This window comes from Eubalaena glacialis, chromosome 19, assembly GCF_028564815.1.
Source record: "Eubalaena glacialis isolate mEubGla1 chromosome 19, mEubGla1.1.hap2.+ XY, whole genome shotgun sequence".
NCBI classification, from domain to species: Eukaryota; Metazoa; Chordata; class Mammalia; order Artiodactyla; family Balaenidae; genus Eubalaena; species Eubalaena glacialis.
In genome coordinates, this window is record NC_083734.1 from 24,895,360 (window position 1) to 24,913,707 (window position 18,348).

At 33.3% G+C, this 18,348-nt stretch overlaps 1 protein-coding gene across 1 annotated transcript in view; it reads right to left on the reverse strand.

The window, feature by feature from the left end:
• Positions 1 to 11,481: 11,481 nt before the first annotated feature.
• Positions 11,482 to 18,348, reverse strand: part of BRIP1 (BRCA1 interacting helicase 1) — a 194,712-nt gene continuing 187,845 nt past the window's right edge. The window contains 5 exon segments of the mRNA XM_061175926.1: positions 11,482 to 11,559; positions 11,561 to 12,297; positions 13,762 to 13,835; positions 13,837 to 14,089; positions 16,356 to 16,438. Of these exon segments, the coding sequence (XP_061031909.1) occupies positions 11,482 to 11,559; positions 11,561 to 12,297; positions 13,762 to 13,835; positions 13,837 to 14,089; positions 16,356 to 16,438 (1,225 nt within the window).

The following is an 18,348-nucleotide window of genomic DNA, read 5'->3' on the forward strand; positions in this document are numbered from 1 at the left end:
CAAATAGTTCCTCAGCAATTAGAAAAAGCAAAGTAATTTTGCTCAAGCTTCTACACTGTAATATGTCTGTGGGAGTAGCATTGTTCCTTTTACAGTACATTCATAACAATAATAGGTATCACCATTATACATCTGCTTTCAGGACAAAAGGTTTCTCCATATTTTTTAGTTGAACAATCCACCAAACAAACCTCAAATATGCAAGGACAATCTTTTATGTTGGACTGCCTTTTTAATAAAGTGAGTAAAACTCCAAGTTTTTATGAAGAAAGTGAGAGACCCAGGGGTTAAATGAGCACTCGCTATCTTTGGTAGGAATTAATGGTGCTATACAATGGAGATGTTCAGTTATGGCGGAGAGAAGACAATAGACCAAGAGAGAACCTCTCCTATACACTCCACTCTCCCAATCTCTTTTGGGATTGAATGCATTTGTGCCTGGAAGTCACTGAAAAAAGAGTAGTGGAAACTGAGAACGAGGAGACATTGCACGATGTAGCTAAGAAAAAAAATTAACAACATAGCCTTTCACTTCAAGCTCAAGGGTATACAGATGAAATGGGAAGGATTTGTGTAACAATAAGACTATGAATCTATGCAGAGTTGTAGTTCTCAAAAAAACTTCTTATAGTCTTCCATATTGCACTAAGCCCAAAAGTTCTTAACAACCACATATTCATTTTTTGATAAATGAGTACATTCCCACAAGAAAGAATTTCCAATTCCAGAAAAAAATATTGAAATTGGTCAAAGCTGCAAAATACTAAAGGGAACATTATTAGAACCATATGATCTGACCATGTTTCTGCAGACATTTGTAACCTAAGTAAACATTCAGACTTGTCATGAATGGTCCACCTTTGAGGGGGTAGCAGCAGGGAAAATCCCAAGTTATAGTTTTAAGTGTTTTTTATGCTTAAGTATTGAATGAATGGATATTATCACAGAACTTATGACTCTCAGTTTTTAAATGGGTAGAAAAGAAAGTTTAGAGGAATCCATTGATGTTGAAAATGGGTAAATAGATGCTTGGTTATCTGAAGACAGGACTTTGGAATAAAAGTAATGTTTCTCCTTGGCCATATTGCTTCTAGGAATGAGTGGAGTTTAGGATTATTTCTGAGTGAGTGCAGGGCCTGGGATAAATCATAATGTGTGGCCTAGTCCCTTCTACCCAACATTAAAAACAGGTATTGGAAGAATAAAAATGAACATGATGAACAGCCTTGAAAGTGGCCAAGAAATTGTAAAAGGGCAGTAGGCAACCTGAGACTTATTTATTCAAAAGAAAAAGGACTTGGGTTTATAGGTCATTTGTTTGTATATAATAAGCATCCATCCCATTGTTTTTTAGGAAGAGCTGGTGGAACCCAGTCCCTTTTATCCTGTAGGTTGCTTCCATGAGTTACTGCCCATCCTTTACCCAGGTCAAGCCTGTTGACACATGCATGAGATCTGGATTTGTAGCCCTTGGGAATATTTTTTGGGAGTCATTATCAGACACAGATAGATCAATACCTCATCTGTCCCAATGTGGCATTTCTTATTTATACATTTTTGTTTTGAACAGAGTTTGAGATTCTGTTTTATTTTTTCTTCCTTTGCAATTCTTGAGACAGTGGAACTTATTTTAAAAAGCGAATTAAAAATTGCTTTTCATTTTAGAAGTCACATGAAAATGAGAAAGGTGCCTTACTCACACTTGAAGACTTTAGAAAACAAGGAAGCTATGTAGTCATTAAGTTTACCTTCATTATTCACTGAAGTCTGATAAACCATTTCTGTGGCTTTTAAATGGTTAAGGGCAGCAATGTCATTGATGACATAAAATAAATTTTTTTCTTCTGATCTGTACTCAACTTTTGTACAATTTAATTTAACATTCAGAAAGATTCTCTGGAGTCTCACCAGCATGGTATTCTTAGAAAAAGCTTTCCAAAAAAAATTCCTAAGAAAAGAATAAGATGAAAAATATTTAGGAAAGGCATAGCACACTAACAATGATATTAGTTTCCTAAAAACAAACAAAAAACTACTGGATGCAGTAATTTATTGTTTGTATATGTATGTTAGTCAATCAGAAGACAACTCAATGGAGAATTATTGCACATAGTGGTAACAATAAAACAAGTATATTATCATTAAAATATATTATCAGCAATATGTATTGCTTCTCATAAAAAACTCTTTAGTTAGATGAAGTCCAAAGAATGAGATTGAGTGGCTTTATAATTTGTATCTTAATTTTTAAATTCTTGGTTGTCTAAAATTGTACCTTTCTCTTAGACTGCCTTGAGGCTAAGTTAATATGAATTAAACTATGTTAAAAACCGTGTGGTGTGTTGCTATCAATGACCTTTGTCTAGGTACTAAATCATTCTGGGCCTCAGTTACCTCATGTTTAATATAAGGGAAGTAGATGACTTCTAAAGTTCTGGCCTACTCTAGAATACTAAAACAGTAATAAAAGTATAATAAACAAATAAAGGCAGTACCTAACTAGAAGTTGCCAGTCTCAAGATAACATGATTCAGTTCAGTTTGTGGAACTGAACAGTTCCATAAATTGGGTACTTACTATTTTAAAGCATGTACCAGATGCAAGAGTGCCAAAGCAAACAAGGTCTTAATTTGTACAAACATACAAGTCTGGTACAAAAGACAGAAGCAAAAATAAACAACTTAATGTTGAAAATACTATGTTGAAGTTGTGCACTGCAGGGGGGAGCAAGAAAGTTAGGTGAAGTATACTTAATGCAGTTGGGAGGACATGGTAAGTTTTCAGAGGACTAATGTCTTAGTTGAACTTCTCAAGATGAGTATGAGTTTGTCAGGTAAAGGAGAAGGGAACTCTGTACAGATGGAAGAACACTAGCACAGGCAATGGATGTGAAACAGCATGGTTTGTTTTAAAAACTATTCTTAAGTATAAAGTTAGCACAGGGTGCCAGGAGATGAGGTCGGAGACGTTAGCAAAGACCAGATCACAAAAGTCTGGCATGTCTTAGAAAACAAACTTATGGTTACCAAAGGGGAAAGGGCAAGGGGATAAATTAGGAGGTTGGGATTAACACATACACACTACTATATATAAAATAGATAACCAACAAGGACTTACTGTACAGCACAGGGAACTGTACTCAATATCTTGTAATAACCTATAAGGGAGAAGAACCTGAAAAAGAACATATATATATATTTGTATTTATATTTATTATATTATATTAAACTGAATCACTGTGCTGTACACCTGAAACTAACATGACATTGTAAATCAACTATACTTCAATAAAATGAAAAAAAAAGTCTGTTATGTTTTCATGTAGAGTTTTGACTTGATCTTGTATATAAAAAGATTTTAAACAGGTGAGTGAAATGATTTGCTTTTTAGACTAGCTAAACAGCAACAAAGTAGAAGGGGGACTTTCGGGGATGGACTGGTGGCAAAGTGACTAGTAAAGAACTATTACACTAGTCTAGGACTTCCCTGGTGGTCCAGCAGTTAAGACTCCATGCTCCCAATGCAGGAGGCCTGGGTTCGATCCCTGGTCAGGGAACTAGATCCCGCATGTTGCAACTAAAAGATCCCGTATGCCGCAAGTGAAGATCCAGCATGCCGCAACTGAAGATCCCACACGCGGCAACTGAAGATCCCACACGCGGCAACGAAGATCCCGCGTACTGCAACTAAGACCCGGTGCAGTCAAATAAATAAATAATTAATTAATTAAAAAAAAATAACCATTATACTAGTCTAGAAAAGAGATTATGAAGGTCTGAATTAATGCAGTCACTGTGAAGATGGAAAGTAGGGGATAGTTGAACGATATTGCTCAACTCAAAAACTTGGATGACCTGATATTTAATATTTGGAGAACTAGATGGATAATGGTGCCACCAGTGAAACAGGAAGAGCAGGTTTCAGAAAAGAATTGTTTTATACAAATTGAGTTTGAGATGCTATGGGATATCCAAGATGTTGAGCAGTCAGCTGGATGATGGGTCAGGAATCATTAGCAAGTAGTTCAAAACAGGATACGATTATCCAGAGGAAGCATATCAACTGGGAAGGGAGCTGGGGTGAGAAAAGAAGCAACATGTAAATTTAGTCCAGTTACTGGTGGGTTAGGGAAGAGAGGGGAACTACTCAGGGAAAATACATGAGCTGAAAAGCAATGTTGAGAATCCAATCAAGACTAGAAGCCATCTACTGTAGCGGCACCAATCCATACTACTGTACATAAACTTCAGCAGTGCTCAACTTTCCAGTGTAGTAACAGCAAAGACAAACTGATATTAAACTAGGTTTGGGGATTTTGCAGGACTGGGATAGAATGACAAAGGTGGATAGGAGTTCAGGACACCAGCGGGAGAATAGTTCCAGTGACTGATTATGAAGTCCAAACTTGGAAGTAAGGAAGAAAGACTGAAGGAAGGAGGCTGATAAGCTGGGAGAAAACTGAGGGAGTAGGTATAGGAGGAGGAATGCAGTAGGGTATAGTGAATGGAAAAGGGTAGATGAAATGGAGGTGAAATCATAGGAGTTGAAATCAGAAACTGAGGCTTTGGTATTAGGTATGCTGGTAAGGTGTTAAGAATCTGGAATTGAAAGTTATGACACTTTGGTACTAGTTCTGACTCGAATGTCACTAGTTAGCTATGTTACCCAAGGTAACGTTAAGCTTTTTGAGTTGTTTTAAGGAGATTCTTTTCGTCGAAAAGTATTTACTAAGTACCTACTATGTGTCAAGCAGTATACTATGCTCCAGGATGGTTTCTACCCTCAAAAAGCTAATACTCCTTAATGGATGTTAATGTACCTTCATTTAATATTATTAAAATGTTGTAAAATTATTCTGGAAAATGCCCCTTAGGATAAAAAGTAGGATCGTGAGGCTTGCTTTCAGAATTCCAAGACTATACCTTTCATAGAGAGATTCTGGAAAACAAAGGTGGACTAATAAAATCAATACAAAGCACAAAAATACGTCAACCATGACCTTGATTGTGGTCTCATTACAATGTTTTATTTTCCTCATTTATACGAATGAGGATAATACCACCTGTGTTGCTGACTTTGGCAGGCTATTTTGAGAACCAAATGAACTAACAGTTGTCAAAGCTCTATGATACACTATACTACATGCTATACTCTAAGGCACTACAGATGTACTTGTTATGTTCTTGTTTTGTTCCGTTTGGGTAAGATAACACTCAATAATCCAGAATAGAGAGGTTAAGAGATCTGAAGATGGGAACTTCAGGAAACGTAGCATATCCTGAAATTCCTCAAGAATATATTTTAAAATTGTGAGCATTTTTCCATTAAAATTTAAAAAAAAATCTGTTAAGAATTTTCCTGTGTTAAACAGATTATGCTGTTAACTTACAGATCCTCTATAATCATAATTGTGCATAACAGTATGCATATACTCAACAAACACTGCCTGGCCTGTATTACAGCTCCTATCACACTGTACTATAAATAAGTAAGTGTTTACTTATATGTGAATTAGGCTGTGAATTCCTAGTAGATATATCCTCGTCATACTCATCTTTGGTATCCCTAGAGTATAGCACAGCTCTTAATACAAAGTAGGCTCTCAAAATACGTCAGATGAAAAAGTAGATGAATGATTAAATGCCAGGTAATATGAAAAGTGTCTGGACTCTTAGGGGTCACAGTGGGCCAGAGAGACAGACTTCTCAACAATTAATTGCAATACCAAACAACAAATACTACACTGGGACAAAGGCAGGAAAAATTAACTTTGTCCCAGGGTCATAATGGGCTTAAAAGGTTTACAAAATAGCTGTCATTTTTGGCTAATCAATTAGTTAACATGAAATTCAATTCCTATTTTAGAATCCAATGTGTCAGAATAGTACTGTTTATGAACATCTCAAAGAGAATGCACAAAAATCTAACATTCTTTGTAAGTTAAAATTGGTAAAATCACACCCTTTGGAAAAAAAGAAAGAGAAAAGACAATCTCTGGCCCACAGCTGAAGGATTAGAGAAAATGTAAGGGATTTAATGCTGTTAGGGTAAGAATAACAAATTTGGAAAGAGAAGGGTCACTAGTCTAGAAATTAGTCAAATGAAATAGGCATTTATGAGAGCCAAGTATACATATATAAAGTCCTGATAGAAATACATTATTAATAAAATGTATCAATTAATTTAGTCAGTAAATATAATGTTGGGAGTACAGCAGTAAACAACACAGACTGCCCCCACCCCCACCAAAATCCCTGCCCTATGAATCGTACATAGAATGTTCTCAGTGCAAATTACAGATTTCAGTGTTCTGCTGATGACATTTTTGTTTGTAATGTGCACACATTTTAAGATATAAAAATGAAATGTAAAAAATGGAAAATACATTGTCACAATATTTAACTACACAGAATTTTTAATAAAGCTCAAAGTGCCTTTCAGCAATTGGACCAAATTCTAACAGGTTTATTAGTCCTTTTGAAGGTGCAATTTCAGGATACTGAGATAACAATTGTACTAGATTATTGTTGCAGTTTCCTAACAACTACCATTTGGACAGTGGTCCAACATTTATAAAGTACTTTCACATATTGCATATCATCTCATTTAATCATCACAATACTTTTCTTAGGTAGATACTGCTCACTTTTTTCACCCCCAGAAAATAAAGCTGAGGCTCAATGAGTTAAAATAATATGACCAAGGCCACTCAGTAAATAGCAGGGCCAAAACTCAAACTCATACTTTTGACCCCCAATTCTGTTATCTTTCTCCTTGTCTGATGTAAAAAAAAAAAAGCTTTTATGCACTCTATTGCATCTGATACTCATAATGTTTGATTTATTTCTTATGAAATTATTTATTAACATTTTAAGGTAAAAAAACAGAAGTTCAGAGAAGATAAGTAACTTGCCCAAAGTAAGTCAGCAGGTGGTATCAGAACATGTTTCCATGTCTAATGGTAACAAAGCCCATGTATATTGCCAATCAACTTTAAAGACTGAAATATGGAAATATTAATACATCAATCTACCTTACTGTAATTTAGGTTGGTCCATACTAAGGATGGCACAGAGTAATTTTTTATATTTCCTACTGCCTTCTGCTTTAGGTAACCACAAGTAATAAAATCCTGACTGGCAAGGTGGATTCCTTGGGTCCTTTTACAACAGATACAATAAAAGAGATCAATGTTTGAAAGGATGGTTAACATTTAAATATGAATACCATAACACTAATTTGAAAAAAGGGGAAAATATACCAAGACAATACTTGATCCAAAATAACAATCAGTATTTAATATCTCTAAATCTTTTCACTATATATGAATCATACATAAAAGATGATGGCATCTAACTTAGTTTACATAAACGACATGCCACCTGTACAATTAGTACTTTGTAACAGAAAGGAGACAAAGGAAACCTTTTAAATTAAGCTTTGTAAATACAGATGTAAAATAATGTGAAATGGTGAAATTTTGGGTAAAAGCACAAGAGAATCAAAATCACACAAGACCAAAATTAAAAAATACAAACTATAGGGGCTTCCCTGGTGGCACAGTGGTTGAGTCTGCCTGCCGATGCAGGGGACACAGGTTCGAGCCCTGGTCTGGGAAGATTCCCACATGCCACGGAGCAACTAGGCCCATGAGCCACAACTACTGAGCCTGCGCGTCTGGAGCCTGTGCTCCGCAACAAGAGAGGCCGCAACAGTGAGAGGCCCGCGCACCGCGATGAAGAGTGGCCCCCGCTTGCTGCAACTAGAGAAAGCCCTCACACAGAAACGAAGACCCAACACAGCCAAAAAAATAATAATAATAAATAAATTTTTTAAAAAAATGTTTAAAAAATACAACCTATAAAGCATACTAAAATATGTACCTCACTGTGCCTTGTTAACAAATATTCCTTTTAATCAGAATTTACCATTAGATTTTCAAAGGTTAATTTCTGGGAATACAATTTTTGTTTTCCTTGTAATACATTGAAACTTGTTTATTATAGAATAGAATTTGGTATAAGATGGGTTGTTTTGGATCTTGTCCAGGAGTTCAGTTACTGAAAGCACTTCATTATAAGATGGTTTCACCAATAAGGTGATCCACTGGCTCAGATCACATGGATATTACAACAAGGCCCCATTGTAGAGTACAGGAAGCCAGGCAGCTAATGGTCTATCAAATGAAACCTTAAGAAACAAAATGCTTTTTTTTTTGGTAGACATGAAAATTGTTTCAGGCTAGAGAATCATAAGCCTAGGTCATCTATTTAAATTTCTATTTCCTGAAGTGATGTCTTTATGTTTAATCACTGCACAGATACTTTATATTAAAGTTTTAGCTTCCTTAGACATTCACTGTTTGATGTGGTATTAAATTTATTTTTTATTATGAAAAAGTTCAGGAAAAAAAGTTGTTTTAATACTGCCTTTCTATTTACAAAAAATTGACTGCATTTGTCTATAAAAATAGACAAGACTCTACCACAAATTCGTAACGGTTAAAGTAAAATCTTGTGCAGCTTACTGATAAATCTGAGGCTAAAAAGATCATGAGCAAGAATAATTGTGTAGTAAGCAAATACCAAAATAATGCCATCAGAGATTAAATAACTACAATAACCAGTCTTTCAAGTGATTTTACAATAGGCGTTTTGATTTCATGAAGTTTTATAAGCAACTTCAAAGAATTAAATATTTTGAATGTGTTTTACTACAGGAACATAGCATGAGAAGGTCATATTGCAGAAAAATAACATGGAAAAGCATGTGAACTTAGAAACAATACAAAATTAAAAACCACGTAATAATTAAATGCATAGTAGTAGCACAAAGAGTTGTCATTAATTTCCAACACAATTATTAAAGGTTTTAAATGATTCATGTAAACTTTAAAAGTCAAGTCATGAAGCATCTACTCTTCACAATGTACCTTTCTTCCATGAACCAAGCCCTTTCTCCAGCTGGTAGTTTTCCTGGTTCGTGGCCTGTATGTTCTATGTATTTTCAGCCCTTAAATAAATTCAGTATTAGATGATTATTTCATATGCATGGAATGGGTAAGGCAAATTACTTGATAAACAATTTCTATCTTATATATCTCAGCCTTAAAAAATAAATGAGCCAAATAACTTACCCTTCCTACTATACAATGATTCTTTATTGTCAGTTTATCTCCTATCTATCTATCTATCTATCATCATTAAGGAAGTCTTCATATAAAGCGAGAGTGTACTCCAGATACATGATTGATTTACCAAGTAATAATTGAGGGCTTGCCATGTGTCAGATACTCTTTTAAATGCTTTATTTAACTTAATGTTTAACTTAATGTTTTAACTTAAACTTTCTAAAACATCTCTTTAGAAAGTATTTTATCACTAATGAAAATGTTTTACCTCACACTCTTTATAAAGGCTAGACTTTACTTCTTGCAATACCATCCTGGTCAAAGCTGTGATCTGAGGAGACTATATACTTGATTTAACCGTGATATCATTGTACAAAATTTTTGAAACACCTCTTGGAATTACTAAAAGCTTGTGCCACATCTCTACGTACATTCTCAGTAATGGAAATTTTTAGCCTCGGAGAGAATTAGATTTTGGAAAGAATAAATTATATCTAGGGAAAGGGATGGTATTTGAGATCAAGCTGGATAATAACACTAAGATATGACTAAAAAATAATGTGTTTGATTTTTCTCAGGTAGTTTACCAATTCTTCTAAGGGCAATTTTAAGGATTCAAAAATAGTTTAATTGCAGCACTGGTAAAATAAACACTTGCTTCCCAAATTATTATGTACATATTCATACAATTATTCATGTTACCTTTTATACAAATGGTTTGCTTTATTTTCAGCATTTTGCAACCAAAGCAAATGAAAATTGATTCAGAATAAAATATCAACATATATTCCTTTAAATTATGGATTTTTAAAGCTGAAAGGGATTTGCATGATTTTATAGTACTAAACTACACATTTCACAGATGAAACTAATTCCCCAAAAGGCATGGTGATTGCCAACATGACTTAGCAAATTAGTGGCAGAGCCAAGAATAGAGCCCAAGTTTCTTGTCTTCCACCTGGTATTTTTTCTACTACCACACCACCCTTTATGTGTGGATTAAGAACTATTCCAAAGAGGACAAATGATTTCACCCTTTCAAAACAATTTAAAAATTACCTTCTAATCCAGTGTTTGAAACTTTTTACTGATCACCTAAGAAAAAGATCTAATACTAGGTGGGACTGAATATATCCCAATCTGCAGATAAATTCTTTAACTGGTAAATTATCAATTTAAATTTCTTTGAACTATGCTTAGAGTTGTAACATCCAATGCTATAGAAACAATTAAGCTGTATTCAATATAAATGTCATCAAAATGAAAGTAAACATATGCATATATAATAAATCATTGTTCCAAATGAATATAAAAGATACCTGACTGCTGAGAATTTGGACTTGAAAATAATAAACCGCATCAACAACTTGAACAGCTCATAAAATTTCAATTCAAATCACTCCAAGAAGCCTAAATGTCTATTGAGTAACAGATGTTTCTTGGAAAAGATTGGTGAATGTATTTTTGGAATGATGTCAGAGAAGAGCTACTTTTATAACCATTTTTGATCAGAAGTGTAGCTTCATTCACAAAAACAAAGAGTCAAAATTCACAGAAAAGTTTACTGAGCTATAAGGGAACATTTTTCAGCTACAGTTACATGTTTAGCTTTACTTATTAAATTTATATTTGAAGTTTTCTATCTTAGTTGCATAACTGAAGCCTTTATGCTAGAACATGTCACTTTTTTCCACAATGGTGATGAAGCTAAATAATTAGAATTGAAAATTTGCAGTCCTTCATTTGGCATTTTATAATTTTACATAAATTTGTTTAAAACATGCTTGGTTTTGGTTTAACAAACAAAAAATGTAAAACAATTTCAATTAAAAATGCATGTAGTTTTCTTCCTTAATTCTTAATTACTTATAAGTAGGCAGTTTAATACAGGAATATACTTTTCAAGAAAACTGATTTCTAAAAAAAAACCTCAGACTGATCTGAGGTAAAATCTACAGTGAAACATGACTGAGGGGTGACTGGATTAGATTGCTATTAATTTTTATGCATCAGTATGAAAACAAATGGATGAAGAGGACTACAAAATACGAATATTTAGGTGAAATTTAAAGTGCCTTAGGAAACTACATATCTTCCGGATTGATTAATTTAATATTGCATTTAGCTAAGGAAGACTTGGAGGAAAATATTTTTTATGAATCAATTTATCAAAACTTGAGAATAGTAAAACTTATATTTCTGAACATAATATAGACTTTGGATTAAAGTGAATTATATATCTCAAATTTAAAAAAAAGCTATGTCACTTATCCAATGTACAAATTATCATTTACAATAGAGTTTAATATAAGCATGACGACATGTTTTTATACCTTGACAGTTAAGTATTATTACCTAACACCAGGGAACACATCTTTATTTTTGGAGGGAGACTGTTTAAAGTTCTTTATATCCGTTTCATGAGTTTTTTCCCAGTTCCAATTCATTTATATGAGTCATTTTTACATTACTACCAATGTCATCAACTTTACTTTCTTTAATATGCATGAGTCTATTCAACTTTGTGCCTGTGCAATCCTCAGCTTTCATTTCTCTGACTGAATCCACTCCTTTCATAGTTTTAATTTCAAAAAGATCTTCAGCTAAAATGCAATTTGAATTATTAGCCAATCTGTTGTCTCTATCAGTTCCAACTAGTTCATTCTTTTCTTCATTTGTATCTATGGGATCATAAAGTTCGGGTGTAAAATAGATAGATTCATCCTCTGCTTCTGTTTCAAAAGCTGTATTTGAAGTAGAAAGTTCAGCTTCTTCACATACTAGAGACAACTGAATGTCTGGATCTTCTGGATTCAGAAGAGTAGCATTAATCTTTATTGATGGAACAATGGTTTCTGATTGAGGGCGTGGTCCAAGTGATGTGTTTACTGTCAGAGAGGAGGACTCATATTTATCAGTGAGTGGCAAAACTGCTTCACATCCCTTTTCTGTTTTGAAAGTGGAAGAATTAGAGGCACAGTCCTCTGATGACCTAAACTTAGGTGTTCCAGTCAGAATTTTACCAGTAAGATACTGTTCCAGAAAATTACTGCCAGACCAGCTAACTCTGTTTGTTTGTTTGTTGAAGGTTGGGCTTGTGGATCTGGAAATCACAATTTTTTCTGCTCCTACTGCCTGGGCAGACTCTTCCAACAATAATGGATCATCTACAAATACAAAGATATGAGTGTTAACTTTCTGCTCCTAATGTAATATTTGTTATATTAAAACAATTTTTGTTAGAAATACTGAAATAACTGTATAGGATATATAATTGAGAGCCCATAACAAGTAGTAGCAGGACTTCCATCCTAGAATGGAAGCATTCTAAGCAATCCATCTTAAAGCACAACATGTTAACTCTGAAAGGAATCTTAGGTCTCCAGTGGTTCCCAGCCCAAGTTATAATGCTGTCTGGTAAACTATCAAATTCCACACCAGGGACCTCAGAAGTGAACAAGAAAAGAAAGGGTAAAAAGGAAGAGGAAGCGGGATGAGTAAAGGAGGGAACAGGCTGTAAAAATGCCTTAAAAATCCACTAACCAGTGATTGAGAAAAACTGACCTAGACTAATTCCCTTAAGGAAACTGACAACCACAAAGACTAAGTTATTTGCTTAAAGTTATAGAATTGGTAGGTAATCAGACCTGGACTAGAACCTAGTTTTCCTGATTATCAGTATAATGGCCTAGAATCCACTATGACATTTAGTTAGGATAGAAGCATATACTATAAAATAAATATTTAAAAAGTGATATATTAAACTACTATTATATATTAATTAAAATAATTAAAATGATATCCAATGATACAGAACAGTTTGGCAAACTTTTTCTATAATAGGCCAGACAGTAAATATTTTAGGCTTTGTGGATCACATTGTATCTGTTGCAATTACTCAATTATGCTGTTCTAGTGCAATACATACAACTACTCAACTCTACTGTTGTGTACAATATATAAATGATTGGGTGTGACTGTATTCCATTAAACTTTACTTACAAAAACAGCAGGCCGAATTTGGTCCACAGGCCATAGTTTGCTAATCCCTGATGTATTATATTCTAATATATTTAAAACTATATTTTAATTTTCTAAATTATATTTTAATCCAGTATATTCTGATATTTTAAAATATTATTTTTTTATCATTTAGAATAAATGACTCTCACTTCTCTAAAATAAGAAATTCATGTAAGACAATTATCTATAAAATTAGGTCAATTTTTAATATCACCTTTAGAAAAACATTACCATTTGCATAGTGCTTTACAATGTTGTGATATTTATCATCTTATTAGATCTTTACAACCCAACCTGGAGGGATAGGTAGGCAGATATCCCTTCTATTAAGACTAAAAAAGTTAAGTGACTTGCTCGGCGGTGGGGGGGTCACAAAGGTAGTTAGTGGCAAAACTTCTAAGTGGAAAACCAGAAAATATGTGTAGATCTCCTGACAAAAATTTGTTCCCATTCTGATACATCATACTATTTCATTATTTTATGATAACACCTTATATTACAATAACCAACATATTTAAGGACATTAATCTGTGGCATAACAAATATCATTTCACTAAACACAATGAAAAACTTTTCTACCAAATGTAAATGGTTAGAACTTCTCATACTTTTCTCCTTTCTGGAGATGATGCCTCTTGGTAAAGATGGACTTTTATCTATCATTTTAGGATACTGTAGCTCTTAGACACATTTTTACTTTACCTTCCCTAGGATATTCTGGTGATAGATGGCTTGCTGCTTCTAATAAATAAGTTGAGGTATTATCCTTCAAACAAGCCACTGCAAGCGTAGACTCACTGTCCTGTATAGATTTTCTTTCTTCTTTGTATACATCATTGACCTTTTGGTGCTTTTTGGAAAATTCAGCCAAGGACTCCAGCGCACTCTCAAAGGTTGAATGGTGCTGAATCAGCTGCCGAACCCACTTAGAAAGTCCTAAGGCAAAATGTAAACCCAGCAAAGAAACTTTGGTTATTCAGTGAAGATATTATGTATTAAGAAAAAAAAATTACATAACTTCTCTGGTGAGGTAATCTACTTTGAATTTAGAGGATACAGGGTGGTTCTCAACATTTTTCCTGCCTTTTTACCTTCATATGTACAATATGCTCTTGTATCAGTAGCATTTCTCTTTACATGCAGTGATTGTCAACTGGATGGAGGGAAGAGGCAGTGGGAGTAGAATGGAGATGGGAAAATGTATTATTTGTCAATTTAGAATAACTGGGGAATAAGGCAAATTTAATTTTATCATAATTCCCCACAAAAAATTACCTACCTTTTAATTGCAGAGAAAATACAAGTTCTAAACAACACAATCTTTTATTCCAACTTTTAAATTTGACTCCTTTAGCAAAAATAAATTCAAGATTACAGTCTCATAGGTTTTTTTGTTTGTTTGTTTGTTTCCCTTCTCCTTCCAATTCCAAATATATCAAACTATTCTGGGAGTAAAAGGAATAGGAATAACACTGTTTTATGGGCAAATCATGTCCTATCTGAATATTTATTATATAATTATTTTTTAATATATAAATAATCAAGTTGTAAGGGACAAGATTTGACCCTGTGACATGTGAAAACTGCATAAAAATAAACCATATTAACAGTATAAGGTGTTTCGGAGTATGACTCACTTCAGAATGAAATTCAGATATTTGGACTTTAGAAAATAAATACTCTGCTGATGTTACTAAAACTATCATCTTTTGGAGTAATTTAAAAAGTCACTATGGTATTTTAAGTTGAGAGGAAGGTAAGACAGGGCTTCAAGCAACTTGAACTATTTTACTTTCATTTCAAATACATTCCTTTAGTTTTTTTGTTTAATGGAGCTTTTCTATCAATTATTCTTATGCGAGTTGAATTTAAACAAAAATTAGTCATCAAATGGAATTTGTATGTTGTTGTGCTGTATTGCCTAGATAAGATTTCAAAGTTTATGAGTCTCAGAAAAAATAAAAACCTTACAGAAAATAATGAAAAATACTTAATTCAAAAAAATCTCTCAACAAATCTGAACTACAAGGTAAAAATTTCAGTTCTAGATTTTAAAATAAGAAAAAAAAACTTAAAACAGCATTTCTTTAAAGTTCTTTACTTTTGTTTGCTTGGGGAAAATAATTATACCAAATAAGAATATGAAAATTTCCCAAATTGAAAAATTTAGCGTTATAGTTATTGCTTTCATTTCGAACTTTTTGTGATCAAAGAAAGCCTTTTCAGTGTAAAATGTCAGTTTGCTTTTGAAAATTTGAAAGAATCTGAGCTCCACCTGCTGACTAAACATAAGCACTTAACATTTGTTTTTGGTTATACCTTGGCCTTGGCTTGCTTTACAGGGAAAGAGAAGAAAAGACTAATAAAGCAGCATTTCTTGCTTCAATCCAGGTGGATATGTTTTAATATTGAACCAAATATAATAATTAGGCTCTGAAACATAAAAAGTAGAGTCCATACCCATAGACAGCTAATCTGAAACAAATTTAAAAAATTAGCATCTTTTCATTATAGTATGGTATGAACTTTTTAGCTCTAAAGATAACAATAAAAATGCAAGTACTTTCAACAGTTCTTTAATAACAGATGGATTCCTGGTATTGATTCAGATGAAAACTATAGGCACACAGTATTTGTTCATTTGAGTGGGGAAAAATGACCATGTACTTGATCTTGCAGCATGCAGTGGTGCTTTTTTTCTTTTTAGAAAATACTAGCTCTGACTAATATAAACTCTATAACAACTGAAGCATTTCTAAACAAACAAACACACACACATAAAACAATAAAACTCAAATAATCCAGAATGAAAGAATAAAAAGAATCCTAAGCACCAAAGGATTGCTTGTGTGCTTAAATGTAAAAACTTAATATTTCTTGTAAAACTCATTTCTGTGGAACAGCTTTTTCCCTGACAATGGTAAATAAATTATTGCTATGTTACTGAATCAAATCCCACATTCTGGTGAAATTGAAGGATCTTGATTGATAAATACTACGTCAGTAACCAGATTCTCCTCTATAAAGATTTTTTGTAAACACAGAATTCATTAAAAGGCTAGATTTCCAGTCAATGTGAATTTTTCCATGTTTGATCTAGTAATTCAAATTCTCTATCCAATTCTTTGTCTTTAAAAATAGAAGTCATTAAATACCAAAGATTGTTACTAATTCTTACTCTAAGCCCAGCTGAGAATCTTACCAGATATGTATCGACTTGGGTTACTCCTGAAGCGATCATCCACTAGAATAAGAGCTCCCCAATCATTTTTGTGTCGAATACACCTATAAAAAATAGGGAGAAAATGAAATAAATATAACAGTGAAAATAAAGCCACACTTCTAGTGGGACAGACAGAAGGTTGAGAAAATCAATGATGTGTCAGGTATCAAAATCAATGACATGTCCTTTAATCAAAGTCATTATTATGAGTAAAGTTTTTAGAAACTACTCAGTACAATGTACCAAAGTAGGTGTATAAAAAACTCTCCTACTTTTGCCAACTACTGATAACATACCCAAAAATGTTACATGCATTCTACTTTGAAAGACAAGAAAATTATAGAAAACATTTCCCAAAACCTTCTTTACACACACAATATTTTACCTTAAGTATTATATTAGCTGTAGATTTTATGTACATAACTTTTATTCTGGTTTAACAAGTTTTTATCATAAATGAGTAAGTTTGTAAAAAAATTTTTGCACCAATTGATATAATCATGTAGTTGTTCTTTTTAGACTGTTAATATGGTGGATTATACTGGCAAAATTTCAAATACTGAGCTTGCCTTTCTTTCATCCCTAGAATAAACACCATGGTCATGTGCATTATTCTTTTTATAGATTGTTGGGTTCAATTTGCTAATTTTAAAAATTTTAAACATTATTAAAATTTTTAAAATTTAGTGGTTTTCAGTTTGCAGGGCAGAAATTGAGACACAGATGTAGAGAATAAACATATGGACACCAAGGGGGGAAAGCGGCGGGGTGGTGGTGGTGGTGGTGGTGGTGTGATGAATTGGGCGATTGGGATTGACATGTATACACTGATGTGTATAAAATTGATGACTAATAAGGACCTGCTGTATTAAAAAAAAATTAAAAAAAAAATTCAGTGGTTACATTTACAAGGTTCTGCAACCTATACCACTGTCTATTACAGAACATTTTTACCTCACCAAAAAGAAACCCTGTGCCCATTAGTCACTCCCAATTACCCAGATTATTCCTCCTAACCCCTTGTAACCACAATCTACTTTCTGTCTGTATAGGTATACCTATTTTGGACACTTCATATAACTAAGAATCATATAATATATGTCATTTTGTGTCTGGCTTCTTTCACTTAGCATGATGTTTTCAAGGTTACTTGTATCATGTATCAGTACTTTGTTCCTTCTTATGGCTGAATAATATTCCATTATATGGATATACCATAATTTGTTTATCCATTCGTAAGTTAATGGGCATTTGGGTTGTTTCCACCTTTTGACTATTATGAATAATGCTACTATAAACATTTGTGTACAAGTTTTTATATGGATACATTTTAAAAATTCTCTTGGGTATATACTTAGGAATAGAATTGCTAGGTTGTATGGTAACTCTATGTTTAACTTTTAGAGGAACTGCTACATTTTTTTTTTCCAAAGCAGTCACATAATTTTACATTTCCATTAGCCATGTATGAGATTTCCAATTTCTCCATAGCTTCACCAACCCTTGTTATTGTCCATCTTTTTCAATAGATGTACCATAGGAGGTATGAAGTGGTATTTCACTCTGGTTTTGATTTGCATTTCCCTAATGACTAATGATGTTCTGCATCTTTTCATGTGCACAAAGGCCACGTGTGTATCCTTTTTTGGAGAAATGTCTATTTAAATTATTGGTCCAAATTAAAATTGCATTATTTATATTTTTATTGTTGAACTGTAAGAGTTCTTTATATATTCTGGATACAAGACCCTTATCAGATACATGATTTGCAAATATTTTAGAAACCGCTGCCTATTCCAAGGTCAAGAAAATTTATACCTTGCTAGTCTTTGATCCATTTTGAGTTAAGTTTTGTATATGGTGTGAGGTAGGGGTCTAACTTCATTCCTTTCCAGGTGGATATCCAATTATCCAAGAATTATCTGTGAAAAAGACTATTCTTTCCTCATTAAATTGTCTTGACACTCTTGTC